Below are 20,047 nucleotides of genomic sequence, written 5' to 3' on the forward strand. Positions count from 1 at the left end.
GATAACACAGACAGCCCTGGAGCCAAGTGAATTTTGCATTTTAAATGGTTTTCCTGGGGCGCCTGGGTGGCTCAGTCGGTTGAGCTTGAGGTCAGGCAGGCTCTTAGTCAGCTCAGGTCATGATCTCCTGGTTCATGGGATCAAGCCCACTGCAGGCCTGCAGCACAGAGCCTGCTTGGGATTCTATCTTTCTCTCTCTCTCTGCCCCTCTCCCACTTGTATGTGAGCGCACGCGCTCTCACTCTGTCTCTCTTAAAATAAATAAACTTAAAAAAATATGAAATAAAATAAATGGCTTTCCTAAAACAAATTCAGGGGTCAGAGACTCTTATCCTAAGCTTCCTTTTAACTTCATTCTGTGGGGCCGGGGTAAGAAATATCATCCTGGTTCAGCAATAATCTTTCCTTTTCCTATAGGACCATATGTAAAGAACACCATCACCAAAAAAAATCATTTGTGGGACTTATTCTTCTGGTAAAAGTCTACGTAATTTTTAATTTTTTAATTTTTATTTTTTAAAGTTTATTTATTTATTTTGTGTGTAAGAGAGAGAGCTTGAGCCAGACTCCATGCTGCCAGCACAGAGTCTGATGTGGGGCTCGAACCCGCAAACCATGAGACCATGACCTGAGCCGAAACCCAAGAGCTGGATGCTTAACTGACTGAGCCACCCAGGCACCCCTGAAAGTCATTTTTAAAAAATGAAAAATTTCAGACTCTTCAGTTTGTAGCCACCGACCTAAGGATATTTAATATTCTAAGTGGTGATAAAAATTGAAATGCATGAAATATATATTACTTTAATATAGTAATATACTTAAAAATAACTTTAAATTCAACATGCTAAAGAATGCAAAAAGTAATACTTTAGTAAAAGAGTAGGTAAACCATAAACATATACCTAAAAATAAATGACTACAGAACGAAAAAAATAAGGAAGGGAGGAAGGAAAGAGCTTAAAACTAAGACAAATATATATGAGACTATTTTAGAAATCATACACATGTAAGTTTAAAGTAAAACGGTATTTATTTAACACCACAGAAGAATGTTGAGTTCAGCTCTGCCTAACTCACTTATGACGAACAGAATGTGGTTAAAACTTATGCTGGGAATATTAGGAGAAACATGGCAGTTACCAGAAGTTTAATTAGAGACTTTCTGGGAATTATAATCACTTTATTGCAATAATTTGGTATTAGACAAACCTCAAGGCTTATTTGGGAAGCTAAAAGGAAAAATCGTCAGATATGAATTTGTTGCACTGTAAAGATCCTAGTTACTTTTGTGGTTGGAGGGAGTGAGGGAGAAAAAGAGAATTTTTTACTGTAGACTTTCTTCCAAAACTCATTTGTATATTGACCAAAAAAAAAAAAAAAAGTCCTTAGTAGATCAATTTCAACCATAATGTGAAGCCTGATTTGCTTTTTTTTTTAAGTTTTTTTTGTTAACATTTATTTATTTTTGAGACAGAGAGAGACAGAGCATGAACAGGGGAGGGGCAGAGAGAGAGGGAGACACAGAATCTGAAACAGGCTCCAGGCTCTGAGCTGTCAGCACAGAGCCCAACGCGGGGCTCGAACTCACAGACCGTGAGATCATGACCTGAGCTGAAGTCGGACGCTTAACCGACCGAGCCACCCAGGCGCCCCCTGATTTGCTTTTTAATAAAGAAAAGAATCCTCAAAGCTGGTATGACGTAACAGACATGGTTTATGAGTTTCAATTAGGTCGCCGTTAAATTCTCTTCTCTTCAGTGAAATATCAGGTTGATGAACGCTGCTTGCCCGGTTCCAAAGTTCTAACAGACTTTTCTATGTACTGCGATCCCACCTGACTGAGATGATTTAAACTGGCGAAACTGGCACAGTATATAAAACCTGTAATTATGGCATGCTTCCTGGTTTTTTCCCTGCAGCACCGTCTTATGAGGACTGCAGATCCTAAGATGTAATGCTGGACGTTACAAAAGGAATGTCCCAGCACCAAAGGAAAATGTCCTATACAGTTGTTGTCCAAAAATTTGTTTCTAATTGGATACAGATGTGTATTATTTACTAAGGGAGCGGTTTTTAAATTTTCAGATGGCCGTAGACCTTAGGTTTTTAAATAAGGGTGTAGAGAAAGTGGAGGATCCACAATTTTTAAAAAGCCATGTTTCAACCAGCATGCTTATTCTGTTCTCAGTGATGCAGCAGAGGTAGGCCAGCGACTTTTTATTTTTAAACAAGTTTCATTGACTTTGCAAAGTACATGCATGGAGTTGGGAGTTCCTGGCAGCAGGGCTCTCAGCCTTAGGGTCATGGCCATTTTAAGTTTTCATTTTTCAGTTTTGTTTGCATCTTCTAGTCTTTATGCTGTATTGGAAAACTGTACATGGTAGGGATGTTAGAAATATTTGAAAACTGGAGCCCTAATCTTTTTATTTCTGTTTAAACCAGTGGCTCTTGGGGCACCTGGGTGGCTCAGTTGGTTAAGCAACCGACTCTTGGTTTTAGCTCAGGCTATGATCTCAATGTTCATGAGTTTGAGCCCTGCATGGGATTCTCTTTCTCCCTCTCTCTCTGCTCCTCCCCTGCTCATGCTGTGTCTCTCTCAAAATAAATAAATAAACTGAAAAACAAACAAACAAACAAACCAGTGGCTCTCAACATTTGGTCCCTGGACCAAGTAGAAGGAGCATCACTAATGAACTAGTTAGAAATGTAAATTTTCAGGCCCCACACCAGACCTGCTGACTTAAAAACTCTAAGGGTGGGGCCCTGCAATCTTCATTTTGAAGCCCTCCATGCTGACATGTGAGACCCAAAATTAGTCATACTCAACTTTTCCTGTTACTTTTTTTTTTTTAATGTTTTATTTTATTTTTTAAGAGACAAGGACAGAGTGCAAGCAGGGGAGGGGCAGAGAGAGAGGGAGACAAGAATCCAAAGGTGGCTCAGGCTCTGAGCTGTCAGCACAGAGCCTGATGCGGGGTTCGAACCCACGAATGCGAGATCATGACCTGAGCCAAAGTCAGAAGCTCAACTGACTGAGCCACCCAGGTGCCCCCTTGTAACTTTTGAATCACTTGGGGAAGGGTATAGAACTTAAAAAGAACACCAGACAAGTTAAATCAGAATGCTGGAGAGGAGATAGGGCTTCAGTATTTTTAAAATGTTGATGTAAATGTGCAGATGATTCCAAAGTACAGCCAGAGTGGATAACTGCTCACAAAAACCTTCAAACTACAGGAAATGAAATGTCATAATTCACTGAATGTCTTTTCAGAGTTTCAAGGAACATGAGACAGGACCTCACTTCATAAAGGAGGAAACTAAGTTCCTAGATGAGATATATTTCTACCATATCATGGAGGCACATGTTTATTAATACTGAATCCTGAGACCAAGTCTTGCACCTTTTTTTGGGATCCTAAAGGCACGAGCACAGTGTTCGTGTTGCTGGTGTTTAGACTTAAGTGTTGACTGGCTGAATGAAAGGAAACTCTCCATGAAGAGACAGTAATTTACTTCCTTTGTGTGCAGTAGACATAACAGTTTTGCTGAAAACATTCCACTCCTCCAGGTATAGAACCTATATCAGGTGTAAAGAAATAACAACTTCTAAGGCTTCGATTACCTCCACAAGCAGATATGTCCACGGCTCCTCTTTTCACAGTTGAAGTGCTTTCTGGACACGAGAGGCAGCTCCGGGAACCAAATGCTGGCTGGTAGCTGCCCAGTGGACACGATTCACACATCTCAAGGCCATTTGATGAGTAAGTGCCTTGTTTGCACTGAGCTGAAGAGAAAAACTTAATATGGTTAGGAACAATGACATTAAGCTATACAAAACTAGCACTCGGTAGGGTAAGGTTTTCTGCATTTTAATTTATTCAGGATACAATGAGGGACACAAAGAACTACATATAGACTGTATTTTAGACTGCCCCATGCTTCTCTGTACTAGTAAGTTTTAGACTGATTTCTAGTTACTTTCGTTATTACCTAGCATAGCCACCTAGAAAGTGCCAATAATTATTTTTTAATTTTTAAAGTTTATTTATTTTTGAGAGAGAGAGAGAGAGAGAGAGAGAGAGAGAGACCTAGCACAAATGGGAGAGGGGCAGAGAGAGAGGGGGACACAGAATCCGAAGCAGGCTCCAGGCTCTGAGCTGTCAGCACAGATCCCGATGCAGGGGTTGAACTCACGAGCCATGAGATCATGACCTGAGCCGAAGTCGGACACTTACCCAACCGAGCCACCCAGGCCCCTGCTAATAAATGGTTTTTGAGTGAAGTTAGAAATCCCATCTCAGAGGGGCGCCTGGGCGGCGCAGTCGGTTAAGCGTCCGACTTCAGCCAGGTCACGATCTCGCGGTCCGTGAGTTCGAGCCCCGCATCGGGATCTGGGCTGATGGCTCGGAGCCTGGAGCCTGTTTCCGATTCTGTGTCTCCCTCTCTCTCTGCCCCTCCCCCGTTCATGCTCTGTCTCTGTCTGTCCCAAAAATAAATAAACGTTAAAAAAAAAAAAAAGAAATCCCATCTCAGAAAGGTACTGTCATAAGAACAAGTTGTACACAGGGGGACTTGTCCTTGTATAAGTTCTCAGCTTGTACACTACTTCTGGAGTGACAGAAAACAAAACCTCGAATTGGGCTAGAACCTCATAATTACAGTGGTAACTTCATGGCTCTGAGAACTGGCCCTCTTCTGCCCTCCTACCTACAGACCCCATCTGAGGGCTGGCAGAGCAGAGAATAAAAGTAGTCTTAGCATGAAGCCCAGAGAGATTAAGCAACTTTCTAAGATTCAAAGCAGTGGCTTTGTGGTAGGGCCAGAATCCTCAACCCCCAAGTATACCATCCATTCCTTCTGCCTTCGTCCTCCAAATGATGCTCATTTCCAGCACTGCTAATATTTTTAGCACTTCTAATCACCTAGCGCAACTCTCACGTTTATATTTGTCATTCAGCAACCACATCTGCATTTGCAACAACAGTGAGGGGTGCAGGTCTGAAATTCCTTCTTCTAGGTGTAGCTTATTATAACTTTAACCATGAAAGAGAACATTCCCATCAGGAATGTTTATTGAGAATGACAATAAAATGTTTTTATAAAATCTTGAGATACTTTACTAGAAAGAATACATGCATCTGTACCTATAGTCATAAATTTCCAAGTAAATGGAGAGTTGATCTCGTATCAAGTATCATTCTAACATGATTGCTAAGTGTTACGGAAGTCCTTGCCACCAATTAATGTGAGATTCACTAAAAAAAAATCTGAGTTATTTGATAAATGTGGATTCGAATTATTGACAGTGGAATTTGACTTAGAGCAATAAAATGTTCCAAAGGGGAAAAAATAGACTTCTTTAAAGTGAGGGAAACATGAAGATAATAATTGAAAATCAAAAGACAAAAATAATCCTATCTGCCATTGAGACTTCATAACTGGAGATCAAATTCAGGCTTCTGGTCAAAATGTGCACTAAGCCATTACCTCTGCATTCCGAGCTGCTTCTAGAATGGGGATATTCAGTATAAGTCCCTGTTGGACAGAGTTTGCACTCAAGTTGCCCTTCTTCATCTTGATAGGATCCCGTGAAGCAGCTTTCACAGACAGAATGCTTCAGGGAATAATAGGTTCCCAAAGGGCAATTGACTGAAAAGAAAACAAACAGGAAACACTGAATACAGTAAACTAGAGAAATGGAACAATTTGGGTTCTTTTTTCCTAAGGTACGAAAATAATTAAGCACGCTTCCAAGTACTACTGTTTATGTGTTAAATCTTATTGTCAGAGGTTTACTCACAAGATAAACCTTCCAGAAATGTATTTCTAGAAACCAAGAGTAGATTCTTTTTTGTTTAAGAAAATGCAAATTCTTATTGCCCAAGCTTCAGGCTTCCACGATAGGGGCTTTAAAGTGTGGATTAAAGAAGATCATCCCGGGAAACACAGAGCTAACAAAGAAAAGGCTGCTGAAAGAAAAGGATAAAACAATGCACATTTAGGTTAATTTGAGGCTTCAAGATCTGAAAAACAGTTCCTTAGCTGTTGCTCTGAATGGCTCCCTTATGAAATGGACTGCTTGTCCATTGCAGCATCATTTCTAGAAACAAAACCAGGAAAAGGCTATGAGAGTAAAAGAGATGAGTTAAGCAGACCCCTGTCTCTGCCTACAGGAATTACTGTCCACTGAAGGCAAGTCCGAGGCATCCTCAGACTCAAGGGTTCCCAGGAAACAGGCCAATGTCAGGACCTTCTTCCTTGGAGATCTGGTCTACTACTTGGTGGACTTGACGTGACTGAGGATTTCTGAGACCACAGTGGAATGTTAAGCCCACTAAAAGGCTGCTTGCAAACTTAGTATTTGCACAGAGAGGATATTTGAAATTAGCACCTAGAGGATTCTGATGTTAAAATCTATAAGAATTACCTGGGAACTCACTAAAAATTCAGAGTCCAAGGCTCTGCCCCCAAAGTGTCAGATGTATTAGTTCTGGGACAGGACCTGAGTCAAGATGCATTTTGATAAGCACTTCAGATGCTGCTGCTACAGGCAGTCTCAAGAACACACTGAGAAATGCAGAACACTGGTCAAGGTGACTTCTAATTTTTATTCACAAGGTAGGGAGGAAACAAGAGCAGGCTCAGAATGACCACTTTAATGTGCTTTTGCTGGGCTGCATTGATCACCCAACTGAGCTCTGGGAAAAGCAATAAAAACTGCTGAGGAAGGTTTTCCATCCAGGAGGCAAGATCCCATGCCTACAGAGAGACTGGCACCAGACTCATGTCATTTGGTCCAGTTGAGGTCCAGTTGAGTGTACAGAACCTGGTTAGAGGAGTTTCCAGTATCTATAAACAATCGGCTTATACGGGAAACAGGCTGGAATTGATCCAGACTGTGGCAGTCGGGGTTAGAAATTAAGGGGCTGGGGGTAAGGAGAATGAGGAATGGCTACTTAATGGTTATGAGATCTTCTTTGGAGTGATGAAAATATTTTGGTAGCAGTGATGGCTGAACAACATCATGAATGTACTAAATACCAATGAACTTGTACACTTTAAAATGGCTGATTCTATGCCACGCGAACTTGGCATTGGCTACCTGGGTGGGAATCTTAGCTACACCACTTACTGTCTTAAGGGGTAAGACTTACTAAGTGCCTAGCCTCTCTCTCTGGCTTCAGTTTTGCCATCCGTAAAATGTGCTTAAAAATAATAGCACTTCGCAGAATTGGTAAACAGAATTAAACACGAGAGGTGCTCAGCCAGCCTATGGAAATGGTCCAAAAGTATTCGTTATTATTATTACTGGAGATGTTGTTGAAAGCTGTGAACTCTAAGGATCCGAGTCCCATACGTGAAATAGTTTTCTTGTCCTGAACAATAGTGGTTACTTAGACTCCTCAGACAGAATAGTAGTAAGGACCACACAGCAAGAGCGAAATGTTTCATTTCAGTATCCCTGTATAGTTGTAAAACAGCTCTGTGCATCTCATCTGACCCACTATGCGCCAGGTATTTTGTATTGCAGGGAAAAGTCTTACCACACATCCGCCCTCTCAGCACTGAGCCTGGTCTGCAGAAAAGGAAAGCCTTTTCAGTCTCCAACGAATTGCTCTCGGCCACAAGCATGTCAGTTTCAAGCTGAAAGGAATACATGGGCTCCTCATTGAGGATCCTTTTCAGTTGATTTGTAATGGTTTCCAAAGTCATAATGAGTCGTTGCTGATTTTCCAGTTCAAGGGTATCATTTCTTTCACTGGGTAATGGCACACTAGCTGAGATAAAAACAAGATGAAATAAAACATAACACGGCACACACGGTGTTTCAGGAAACTGTAGTTAGTTCTTCAGCAAGAGGAAATGGCATATTTAGAATCTTCCAGGAAAGATAAACTCAAACTCAGTCACTACTTACTGAACAACTAGTACGTGGACAATATTAGGAACAATGCAATTTGTTTAAATCCTTCTCTTATATGCTGGATCTAGATTGTTTTTATGAAGTTCTCCCATGTAGCATGTTAAATTTCTGCAAGCTCTTGCTTTTTAAAAACATGCCTCAGTGTGTCATGTCAAAATGAGTACAAAGAAGGCTACTTGTTGCTGCGAGAATCATAAAATGTATCTGTGATATTAAATTGAAAAGAATGACAAAACTTAGGGGACTGTGCTGTCCCTAGTTTTGGGTTCCAGGATTATTTCCTAAGAATAAGACACGGAAAATTTGCAAAATAGGTTTCCACACCTATTTTCAAGGTTTCCACACTTGAAATAGGTTTCAAGACTTCCCCACAATATTGTTTTTTTCAAATAGACAGTCTATCCTTACCTGTGATGTTAAAAATTAACTTAATTTTGTGGTTAGATAACGGGGCGCTTCTTTTCATTCGTGAAGATCTGGCTTTGCTGGCACCTGAGGGTGTTTCTTGCACGGAGTCCAAGAAATCATCATAAGAGTAATCCAACCTATTAGCCGCGCCCCAGCCACCAGGTCCTAGACAGTTGGGGCAGAGAAACAAAATTCTACAGTTGTCTCTAGCAGCATTTAGATTTTAATGTTAAGCCACAAGTCAGATCACCCTTGATTATTTCTTAAATTGTCCATAATGAACTGAATGATGTCCATAATGAACTGAATACAGGGTTTCTTCTAGAACCTCATGGTTTTCATCTATGATTTTATAATTTTTAGGCACATCACTTTAAATTTAGATTCCCAAAGAATTACACCAAAAAGAAGAAAGAGAAGTCTCAGTGGAGCTACCTATGCCTGTAAGCCATTCTAACTTTGAGCTAATAGTTAATTACTTCAGCTTTAGAGGTAAATAGGATGTGGGTGCAGAATTTTAATAAATTCCCATTTCCCTTCAGGGTTTGTTCCATTCTCTTAAAAAATGTTAATATCAGCTTTACGAACTTAATGCACATGAGCAGGTTTCCTTTTGTGGGGATTATTCAAGATAGCTACATCATACTTTAGAGTGGGGTCAGTTTCTGAAGATAGCATGTAAGTTAAACGTGACGTAACCACGCTGGAGGATGTGACATGGAGACTTGAGATTCTTTAGATTCCCTGCATGGATTCAGATTGTAGCTTCATGATGTGAGGGTGTACAGTCCTCATCAAATTACTTTCATCTCTCTGAACCACACTTTCTCCTTTTATAAATTGAGGTCACTATTCTTACCACACAGGCCTGGGGGATAACTGAGACAATATACATAAACCATCTAGCTCAGTATTTGACTCACTCTAAAACCCCAGTAAATGATGCGAATATTGGCCTGAGTATATTGTTGTTGCTTACTTATGTGCTTTAAATACCAAATTATATTGGGGTGCCTGGGTGGCTCAGTCGGTTGGGCGTCCGACTTCGGCTCAGGTCATGATCTCACAGCTTGTGAGTTCGAGCCCCACGTCGGGCTCCGTGCTGACAGCTCGGAGCCTGGAACCTGCTTCGCAGTCTGTGCTCTCCCCCACTCATGCTCTGTCTCTCTCTCAAAAATAAATAAACATTAAAAAAATTATAAATATCAAATTATATTTATACAGGCCTGTCCACCTAAGTAGGCTGTTTAAAAATTTTAAATAAAATTTAAAATAGATTTTTAAATAAAATAAGCTGCTTAAAAATTTTTTTTGTTTAACTTGTTTTGGGCTATTAAAATTGCCTATGATAAATAATTTTGTAAATAATTTTGTTTTTCACTTAAGTGTTTTTCCCACAAGTATTAGGTAGCCATTATAGAAAAACAGATGAGTAAGACCAAAAAAAAAAAAAAGTGTAAATTATCTATAATTCCACCACATAGAAGTAACAACTATAGCACTTTAGGCAAGATTTTCTTCTATGGATATAAAAACCCACACATACACATTTGTGCATATAGATACTTGTAACAGTGGAATAGATATAAACATAAAAGATTATACTATGTGTATATCATTTAGTAATCTCTTTCTAATTTTATCAATGGTATATTATGGCATTTCTGTGTCAAATGTTTTCATAATATTCTCTTCTATGTCTATATACCAAAAAATAACCAGGTTTCTGTTTTCAGACTTTTAGGTTATTTTAAAATTTTGAACATCCTTGTGCATATAGGATTTCATACAGTGTAAGCACCATTATTGAGAAGACATTCCAATTTCAGAGATGTTCAGATGAAAAATGAACGCCTTAGAATTTATGAAATGGAGTACATCTTTGCGCATTGGCATGATTTTTACCTTGAGGAATATTCTTAGAAGGAGAATTTCAGGCTTGAGTGTTTTTAATCCTTTTGACACATGTTGTCCATTGTCCTCCAATTTCTCCTCTGTGTTCAATATGTGAGTATGCTTTTTTTTTCCTTATACCCTTGCCAAGTTTGGGTGTTACGGTTCTTATTTGAATTTGTTAATCTGACAGGTTGAAAATGGCATCTCATTTTAGTTTTCATTTGAATTATAAGACTATCATGAGGTCAAACCATTTATATATATATATATAAAGTATATATATATATAAAGTGTATATATATATATAAAGCATATATATATAGTATATTTTTCATACATTATGACTCATCAAGTTGTTAGAAAAATTATGCTAATTTTGGGGCACCTGGGTGGCTCAGTGGGTTAAGCGTCTGACTTCAGCTCAGGTCATGATCTCACGGCCTGTGAGTTTGAGCCCCGTGTGGGTCTCTGTGCTGACCGCTCAGAGCCTGGAGCTGCTTAAGATTCTGTGTCTCCCTCTCTCTGTCCCTTCCCCACTCATGCTCTTTCTCTCTCTCTTTAAAAATTAAAATGTTTTTTTTTTAATAAATATTATGCTAATCTTGGGACTCTCCATTGTAAAGGCATTCAAGGATGAAGGCTTATCTCTTAGGATCAGTGGTACCATCTGTCCATGTCTGAATCTAGAAAACTGTTATTTTGATCCTTATTGGATGACAACCATTGCCTATCTCAAAGTCTTCTGACGGCAAGTGATTCTCTCTGTGTGTATCCCTAAACCCTCAATAATCTACCTCAGTAACATGGGAGGGGAAACCTGGGTCACGTGTGGCAGAAGAGGCCTGTTACTCTAGTCATGTCACTGCCAATGCCACTTCATATTTTTCTACCTAAAACTTTAATGTCCGAAATTTTCGCTGAGAAGTTTTATATAATAGTTAAAATGGAGAGAAACCCAAAGTCTACCAACCAGAAGTTGTTTACCTAAGTTACAGCAATTGATTGATTAAATAATAATATGTGGCCCCTGAAATTGAAGTATAATATTTAATAAAGGAAAAATGTCCTCAATAAAATGTTAACTAAAAATTCAGGTTAATAAGATAATATGGGCACATATACACACATACATGTACAGTTATATGTGTGTATACATATACATTAGTATATTATATATACATATATTTGTACATTAATGGAATTATTTACAGGATTATTTATGTGGATTATCTTTATTTCATTCTTTGGGTTTTGGCAGTTTTCAAATTTTTTGTAATAAACATATATGCAAAATAATATTTCTAAAATTGAAAAAGTATAAAGCAAAGGTCAACATCACTCTTCATGCTAAGTCACTAAAAATACGATATATGTGATTAGTGCGAGAAACAAAAAGGATGTCTGCTGTAATGTCAACTAATATTGTCTCAGATAACCTTCTAAGGACTTTATTTGTACCTGTGTTTACTCAATTTATCCTGAGAATGGCCCTATGAGTTTAGAATTCTTATATACCCATTTTATAGGTGAGAAGACTAAGTAAGGCACAGAGTACAAACTTGCTCAAGACCACAAGCTAGCACGTGGTAGAGCCAGAATTTGGATGTAAGAAGTTGGTGTTAGAGTCCATGGTGCTTAACCATGACACTATTTTGTTATCACTATTATTTTTAAAAACAGTATTCTGGAAGTGTTCGGCAGTTTTATAACAAGGCGATAAAAATCAGAAATATAATTACTGGAAACGTTGATGATTTTGCTAATGAAAGACCCAAGAGTGACTACTAAAATCTCCCAGGAATATTAAGGCAGTAAGCAAAATGGCCAGATACACCAGCAAAAAATCACACACCAGACTTAGGAATAACCTTCATAAAAATGTTTAGAGATGCCATGCAGAAAACATCAAAATTCAACCAGAATGTATATCCGACCTGAACAGATTGAGTCTTAACATATTCTTGGTGAGGAATCGGGAGCATTTTACATGTGTAACTGTTTTAAATTCACGGCTTAATTGCAATTTTAATTGAATGCCATATAATAACTGCTTTAGTACTATCCTATCATATAAATATTAAACGATCACAATCATAATGTGACTTATTCTTCTTTTTATCACTTCAAGAGTTTTGTGGCTTAAAAAAAGTTAATTTTTCTAATTTGCCCCACTCTTCTGGAATTAGTTTATTTTGCAGATCAGTCTTGCAAACTACTGACACTACATAATATAATTACCAATTGCAAAGCCATTTTCATAGTCATAATTATATTCAAGGCAATATTTCTTGGTCAGGTCCTCCAATCTGCAGTCAATGTCATTAGCATCACTACAAAATGATGGGACCTGCAAATAAAAAATGAGAAGTATAAAATGTAAATCACATCTCTGTGTGCTTTGGATAAGCTCTTCTTTCCCCTGACCTTCACAATTCTATCCACAGGAGAGAGGAGAGGGCTAGAGCTCTGCATGTTCCTGGACAGACTCCTGGTCCTCCTCCAGGCCCGCCCCTTACAGCCTCCCGTGTCTGTGAATCACCACAATTATTTTCACGCCTTTTTGTCTCTGTTTATATCACTGATCCCCAGAAGCCCAGAACTCCTGGCGTATCTCTTGTCTCTGATCTTTTACCCCATATGGCTCTTTAGATCCCTTTCCTCTGACTTTATCTCCCACCCATCTCCAAGTCCTCAGAAGCTTCCTCTGCCCTTTGGAACTCACAGCCAGTAATCAGCGAATCTCCTATTATTTTTTTCATCCCCTTTCTTTCTGTTCCTTTTACCTTTACTCTCAATGGCATCTCACTTTCCAGCTTTCTCAAACTATGGGCATAGAGATGGAGGAAGTATCTTCCTCACTCTTCCCTGCTGTTTCCAGATCATGCTCCCTCACCCCTCCTTAGAGCCTCACAGTCCTGAAGCTCATGGTATAGTAGATGGCCTCTCCATGTGGCCGCTACCAACAGCCTTTCCCCATTCTGCATCACCCCCTCCTTCTAAGAACATCCAGTAACTCTCCCTGCTATAATTGTTGGGGATTTCTGTATCCATCCAGCTAATCCTTCCTTCACCTTGGCTTCTCACTTCCTTTTTCTCTTTCTCCTCATGTCTTCCAGCCTTACTTTGTCACCTGCTCTCATGGCCATACCCTCAGACCTCATCATGCCCGGTAACTGCACCCTCTCCTCCTCTTGGAATTCTTTGACTTCATCAGATTTATAATCCGTTGACCCCTCCATCTCTTCACCGTCTCTCAGCCTGATGTCTCTTCACCTCCTTATTATGAATTACTCCTGAATTACTCTCTCACACGCACCCTTCTTCACTTGTTTGTCTGCAGAACCCTTAACCCTAAACTGATTGCTCTGCTTTGTCCACACATGCACCCACCCACATGGTCGATTACAGCTTGAAAGAAAACACACACCTGCTTCTGGCCAATCCTAGCACCTTTCTTTAGCACATTCATTTGTGCCTTTCTAGAAAATTATTTGGTACCATCACCTCTCTTTCCAAACCTCAACAACTCCTTCCCATCCTTATTCTTTCAGCTGATCATTCTGTATCGTTGTTCACTGAGAAAATAAGAGACATCAGAAAAGATCCTCTGACACACTTCCAGCCATGTATACCCATTCGTGCGTCCGTGTTCCTGGGCACTCTGACTCCTTGACTCCCCTCTTTCTCTCACACTGCACATCAAATCTACTACCACCAATTCCACTCTTAGAATCTATCCCAAATCTAAGCTGCCTACTCCATTAGGGATTCAAATACGTATAGAACACGTTTCCTGCCTTTGAGATGCTCAACACAAGTTAAATATATTGTTTTGCTTTCCTGTAAACATTGAAAGAATCCTCAACAAAAATGCATGAAAAAGAAAGCCCTTTCAATGTTCAATTATCCCATCCTAAAATAAATACAGCCTACAATGGCATTTTTGTCATACTTTAAATAACAAAGCAGACATTTTCAAACCACATGGACCCCAAGCTTCTCTGGCTTTCTGACTCAGAATGTTTTAAAAAGTTCAAAATGTTTTAATAAAGATTCACTTATAATTCATTCCAGACGTCCAAAACCTATGACCAATTCTAAATATGAGGGAAAAGTCTGGATTACATAGAGGAGGGAAGTCATCAGGACAAGGAATTCCAGTGGCAGGTTACCCTGAGACGCGACGAAAACGCTCAACGGTATCCTTTAAAATATGACAGACAATACTACTGACATACCATTTTCCCCAGGGTAATCTCAAATGCTTCAGAAAACTTCTTCAACAGATCTGTATCATCACAACGAGTTGCTTTGTACAGCATCTCAAAGGACTTGAACCCATGATTTGCAAAACGCTTTACTGGAAAATGTTAGAGAAAACAGTTTCACTTAGCTGGTGTTCCAACCCAAAGATTCAATTGTCTTTGGAGTAATGGTAACTTAGTATTTTAATTCTAAAACAATTTGTGGGATCATTAGAAAAACAGGAGATGACAGTTAGGAAAAGTTTCTAGGCATTATAAACCACGAGCCAAGCAGCACTGTACCGAATTACCCAGTGATGAATTTGCTTTGATAAATTATTCTTTAGCTTACAACCACGTTAAGAAAATGAGTATTTACGGGAAAAAGAGATGTAAAGATTTTTAAATTGTATTTCTGGGAATTTCTGAAAAATTCTGCCTGGGTCGAAGAAATCTTTTATGTTTATATAAATTTGTATCATACATGTTTATATTACACTTTTAACCAATAGACACTGAAATTTTTCTAAATATTAGAGAAAATAATTCCTTGAAAGTATAATTTCCACAGAGAATTTCTCCTTGGATCAAAAGCTTGCATGGTTAGCCTTAGCAAGATGTCTCCAAATATTCAGAGACAATGCCTCCTAGTAGTATCAGCATTAAAATCCTACTGTCTAAATCTGTGATATAGGTGAATGATACTGCTTCTAATTACTTCCCTCATTTGGGATAAAAAATAGCTCAAGTAAGCGGGCTTTACCCTTTCTCCAAGACACTGGCATTTAAACTCCATCTATGGTACTGGATCAACTATTAATTCCAAAGAATATTTACACTAGACAAAGATATTGGTTATCTTTATAACAATACACATATTTAAGATTATAGAATAGCTCTAAATCTAAATCAGATCTAAAGAGAATGTGACTGATCTTTCATTCTATCACACATGTTGGATCTTACTTTATTTTATTTTTTTAACTTGTTTTATTTTTTATTTTTTTAAATTTACATCCAAATTAGTTAGCATATAGTGCAACAACGATTTCAGGAGTAGATTCCTTAGTGCCCCTTACCCATTTAGCCCATCCCCCCTCCCACAACCTCTCCAGTAACCCTCTGTTTGTTCTCCATATTTAAGAGTCTCTTATGTTTTGTTCCCCTCCCTGTTTTTATATTATTTTTGCTTCGCTTCCCTTATGTTCATCTGTTTTGTCTCTTAAAGTCCTCATAGGAGTGAAATCATATGATTTTTGTCTTTCTCTGACTAATTTCACGTAGCATAATACCCTCCACTTCCATCCACGTAGTTGCAAATGGCAAGATTTCATTCTTTTTGATTGCCGAGTACTACTCCATAGTGTGTGTGTGTGTGTGTGTGTGTGTGTGTGTGTGTGTATACCACATCTTCTTTATCCATTCATTCATCCATGGACATTTGGGCTCTTTCCATACTTTGGCTATTGTTGATAGTGCTGCTATAAACATGGGGGTGCAGGTGTCCCTTCGAAACAGCACACCTGTATCCCTTGGATAAAGGCCTAGTAGTGCAATTGCTGGGTCGCAGGGTAGTTCTATTTTCAGTTTTTTGAGGAACCCCCATACTGTTCTCCAGAGTGGCTGCACCAGCTTGCATTCCTACCAACGATGCAAAAGAGATCCTCTTTCTCCGCATCCTTGCCAACATCTGTTGTTGCCTGAGTTGTTAATGTCAGCCATTCTGACAGGTGTGAGGTGGTATCTTATTGTGGTTTTGATTTGTATTTCTCTGATGATGAGTGTTGTTGAGCATTTTTTCATGTGTCGGTTGGCCATCTGGATGTCTTCTTTGGAGAAGTGTCTATTCATGTCTTTTGCCCATTTCTTCACTGGATTGTTTTTTGGGTGTTGAGTTTGATAAGTTCTTTATAGATTTTGGATACTAACCCTTTATCTGATATGTCATTTGCAAATATCTTCTCCCATTCTGTCAGTTGCCTTTTAGTTTTGCTGATTGTTTCCTTTGCCGTGCAGTAGCTTTTTATTTTGATGAGGTCCCAGTAGTTCATTTTTGTTTTTGTTTCCCTTGCCTCCGGAGACATGTTGAGTAAGAAGTTGCTGCGGCCAAAATAAAAGAGGTTTTTGTCTGCTTTCTCCTCGAGGATTTTGATGGCTTTCTGTCTTACATTGAGGTCTTTCATCCATTTTGAGTTTATTTTTGTGTATGGTGTAAGAAAGTGGTCCAGGTTCATTCTTCTGCATGTCGCTGTCCAGTTTTCCCATCACCACTTGCTGAAGAGACTGTCTTTATTCCACTGGATACTCTTTCCTGCTTTGCCAAAGATTAGTTGGCCATACATTTGTGGGTCCATTTCTGGGTTCTCTATTCTGTTCCATTGATGTGAGTGTCTGTTCTTGTGCCAGTACCATACTGTATTGATGATTACAGCTTTGTAGTATAGCTTGAAGTCTGGGATTGTGATGCCTCCTGCTTTGGTTTTCTTTTTCAAGATTGCTTTGGCTATTCGGGGTCTTTTCTGGTTCCATACAAATTTTTGGATTATTTGTTCTAGCTCTGTGAAGAACGCTGGTGTTATTTTGATAGGGATTGCATTGAATATGTAGATTGCTTTGGGTAGTATTGACATTTTAACAATATTTGTTCTTCCTATCCAGGAGCATGGAATCTTTCTCCACTTTTTTTTGTATCTTCTTCAATTTCTTTCATAAGCTTTCTCTAGTTTTCAGTGAATAGACTTTTCACCTCTTTGGTTAGATTTATTCTTAGGTATTTTATGTTTTTTTGTGCAGCTGTAAATGGGATCGATTCCTTGATTTCTCTTTCTGTCGCTTCATTGTTGGTGGGACCTTACTTTAAATATAAACTCTTCTGCAGACTATAAGATTATACTTTAAGTTCATGTTTATAGATCAAGAACAGTAAGTCTCTTCAGATATTTCTGATAAATAACAATAAGAGGGCCAAGATGGTTTTGCTTTAAACTGAATCTTGTCCTGTAGCAATTCAACCAATTGTCTCTGGGGGGGCTAACATTTTAAATCAAGGGATGAACATTTCTCTTATCCACAGACATTTCAAATTCATGGCACCATTTTTTCCTAATCCCTATTGTAAGGCAGTTTTCCTTTTTAATGGTCAGAAATGTGCACACACCCAGGTGTGCCTGGTTAAGTGTCTAGGTGCATTTGGTTACGTGTTCAACTCATGATTTCGGTTCAGGTCGTGATCTTACAGTTTGTGAGATGGAACCCTCATCTCTGTGCTGACAGGCTCTGTGCTGACAGTGCGGAGCCTGCTTGGGATTCTCTGTCTCCCTCTCTCTCTGCCTCTTTCTCTCTCTCTCTCTCTCTCTCAAAATAAATAAACATTAAAAAAATGTACACACACCCAAACACATACTCACATATATGAAAGGAATCCAGAAAAAAAAATTAAAACTTACTAGCACAGTCTGGCCATTCAGTGGAATATGGCGGCCTCCATATACCATCTTCATAAGCACAGTAATAATTCTCAGTAGACCCTTCTGTGAAATCATAGCCCTCCAAGCAACTTAATGTGCAGTTAACTCCAGCACTATCTTTAGTGCATATAAAATCCCCATTTATTGGTGTGAATGGAACTTCACAGGGAGAACCTGTATAAAAAAAATGATACTATTTATATACAGTGGTATAAACAATATAAATTAAATTCCATGAGTCTAAGGTGATGTTTGAAAAGAATTCCCTTTCCACCACTATTCCTAGAAAAACTTTTACCATAAATCCTTGTGACAACGGACACTTTTTGGTTCCGAGGTGGACACAGTTGAAAAGCTGTACCTATGTGTAATCAGAATTAGAGGCTGTGCAAATTTTATGAAATGCTAAAAGTTATTTCTGAGTTGGGGTTGCTGTTTGTGGCGTTCTTTTAATAAGAGTGAAAAGTAGATAACATTACGTAGCAAGTACATCTTCAGAACCTGTCTCCTCAGTTATTTGAAGTAGAATTATGACCATAGTATTTTGTACCTTTAGTGCAAATGTTAACGAAGCGTTAATTAAAAACTACCTTGGAAGAGGTGCCTGGGTGGCTCAGTCGGTTAAGCGTGCACCTCTTGGTTTCAGATCGGGTCATGATCTCATGGTTCCGTGACTTCGAGCCCTGCGTTGGGCTCTGCAACGGCAACACCAAGCCTGCTTGGGATTCTTTCTCCCTTTCTCTCTCTCTCTCTCTCTCTCTCTCTCTCCCTCGCTCTCTGCCCCTCCCCCACTCACACTGTCTCCGTTTCTCTCAAAATGAAGAAATAAAGGTTAAAAAAAAATAAACTGAAAAAGACTACCCTGGAAGAAAATATTTCTACCTATTGTCAGGTGAAGCAATAATAATCGGAAACGTAAATAAAATCTGTCAGTATTCTAAATTTACAAATCTGCTTTACACAGTCTATTTTCTGCCACAAAACATAGCAATTAAACGTAACAAATGTCAGCCAGATTTTTCGAGGCTTATGAAGAGAATACCTTTTATGACAATGTGGATGTCACATGTTCTGTTATTGCCCGAGGGATCCGTGGCTGTATATTGCACTACAGTCTCCCCATGAGGGAAAAGGTCTCCTGGTGTATGGCTTCTGGTGATGATCAATACAGCCCCTAGAAGGGAAAGAAGGGATCTAGTTGTGGGGTGACTGGTCTGCCGTCACTTTACTTCTCACTTTTTTTGATCTGAATTTTCATTTTCTATTTATGCAAACCAGATGGGCACGCAACTTATGTTGATTTGGCCACTGGTGAGAAACAAACGATGTTACGCTATAACACAGAAGTGGTAGACTCAAAAGGTTCGTTAGATTAAGGCATTCTTGCTGAATCGGTGATTTTCCTCGAATGGGTCAGTCTGTCGGGACCCTGGAGAAACTTAATTAAGCAATCCATGTAATTTGCATTTTTTATTATTATTTACTGGGCTTTAGTGAAACCTCTAACATGAAATTCAGTTGTGTTTGCTCTTTTTTTTTTTTTCTGCTGTCCTATGAACTTTTATCATTTTGGGGGCATATGTTTAAGAAATGGGCATGAATACATAAACTGTACTAAAGATACGAATAAAATGCATAGTTTATGCCTTCAGGACAATATAAGCTTAGAGATTCAGTGAATTTATAGAAATCTTCAAGTCCTCCTAGTACAGGTTTAATAAATGTCCGCTAAATACTGAATGAAGGAAGGGAACCTAAAGAATGGGTAAGATTAATAACATTAAATGACATGTAATTATCCTAGATTAAAACATATTACCTTATGTGATTATTCATACCACTTAGACAAGACGTAATTTGCTTTTCATTTCTTTTATCCTTTCAAAAGCTTTTAAGGGGTGTCTGCGGGTCTCAGGTGCTTAAGCGTCCGACTTTAGCTCAGGTCATGATCTCATGGTTCAGGAGTTCAAGCCCCAGATGGAGCTGCCTGCTATCAGCATAGAGCCCGCTTCAGATCCTCTGGCCCCCTCGCTCCCTGTCCCTCCCCTACTCTCTCTCTCACTTTCTCTCAAAATAAACGTTTTAAAAAAGCTTTTAAAAAGGAAACA

The 20,047-nt window shown here is 38.9% G+C and overlaps 1 protein-coding gene across 1 annotated transcript in view; it reads right to left on the reverse strand.

The window, feature by feature from the left end:
• The window catches only part of SVEP1 (sushi, von Willebrand factor type A, EGF and pentraxin domain containing 1), a 198,515-nt gene that overhangs the window by 92,169 nt on the left and 86,299 nt on the right, over positions 1-20,047 (reverse strand). The window contains exons 11-18 of the mRNA XM_047099519.1: positions 18,982-19,113; positions 17,919-18,113; positions 14,467-14,588; positions 12,467-12,575; positions 8,333-8,497; positions 7,545-7,778; positions 5,488-5,649; positions 3,623-3,784 (exon numbers count right to left, since the gene is read on the reverse strand). Coding sequence (XP_046955475.1) covers positions 3,623-3,784; positions 5,488-5,649; positions 7,545-7,778; positions 8,333-8,497; positions 12,467-12,575; positions 14,467-14,588; positions 17,919-18,113; positions 18,982-19,113 — 1,281 coding nt within the window. The remainder of the gene's footprint in view (positions 1-3,622; positions 3,785-5,487; positions 5,650-7,544; positions 7,779-8,332; positions 8,498-12,466; positions 12,576-14,466; positions 14,589-17,918; positions 18,114-18,981; positions 19,114-20,047) is intronic.

The sequence above is a fragment of the Lynx rufus genome, unplaced genomic scaffold (assembly GCF_022079265.1).
Source record: "Lynx rufus isolate CCGP_SWC_20201006 ecotype Redwood Valley unplaced genomic scaffold, mLynRuf1.p SCAF_10, whole genome shotgun sequence".
Taxonomy (NCBI): Eukaryota; Metazoa; Chordata; class Mammalia; order Carnivora; family Felidae; genus Lynx; species Lynx rufus.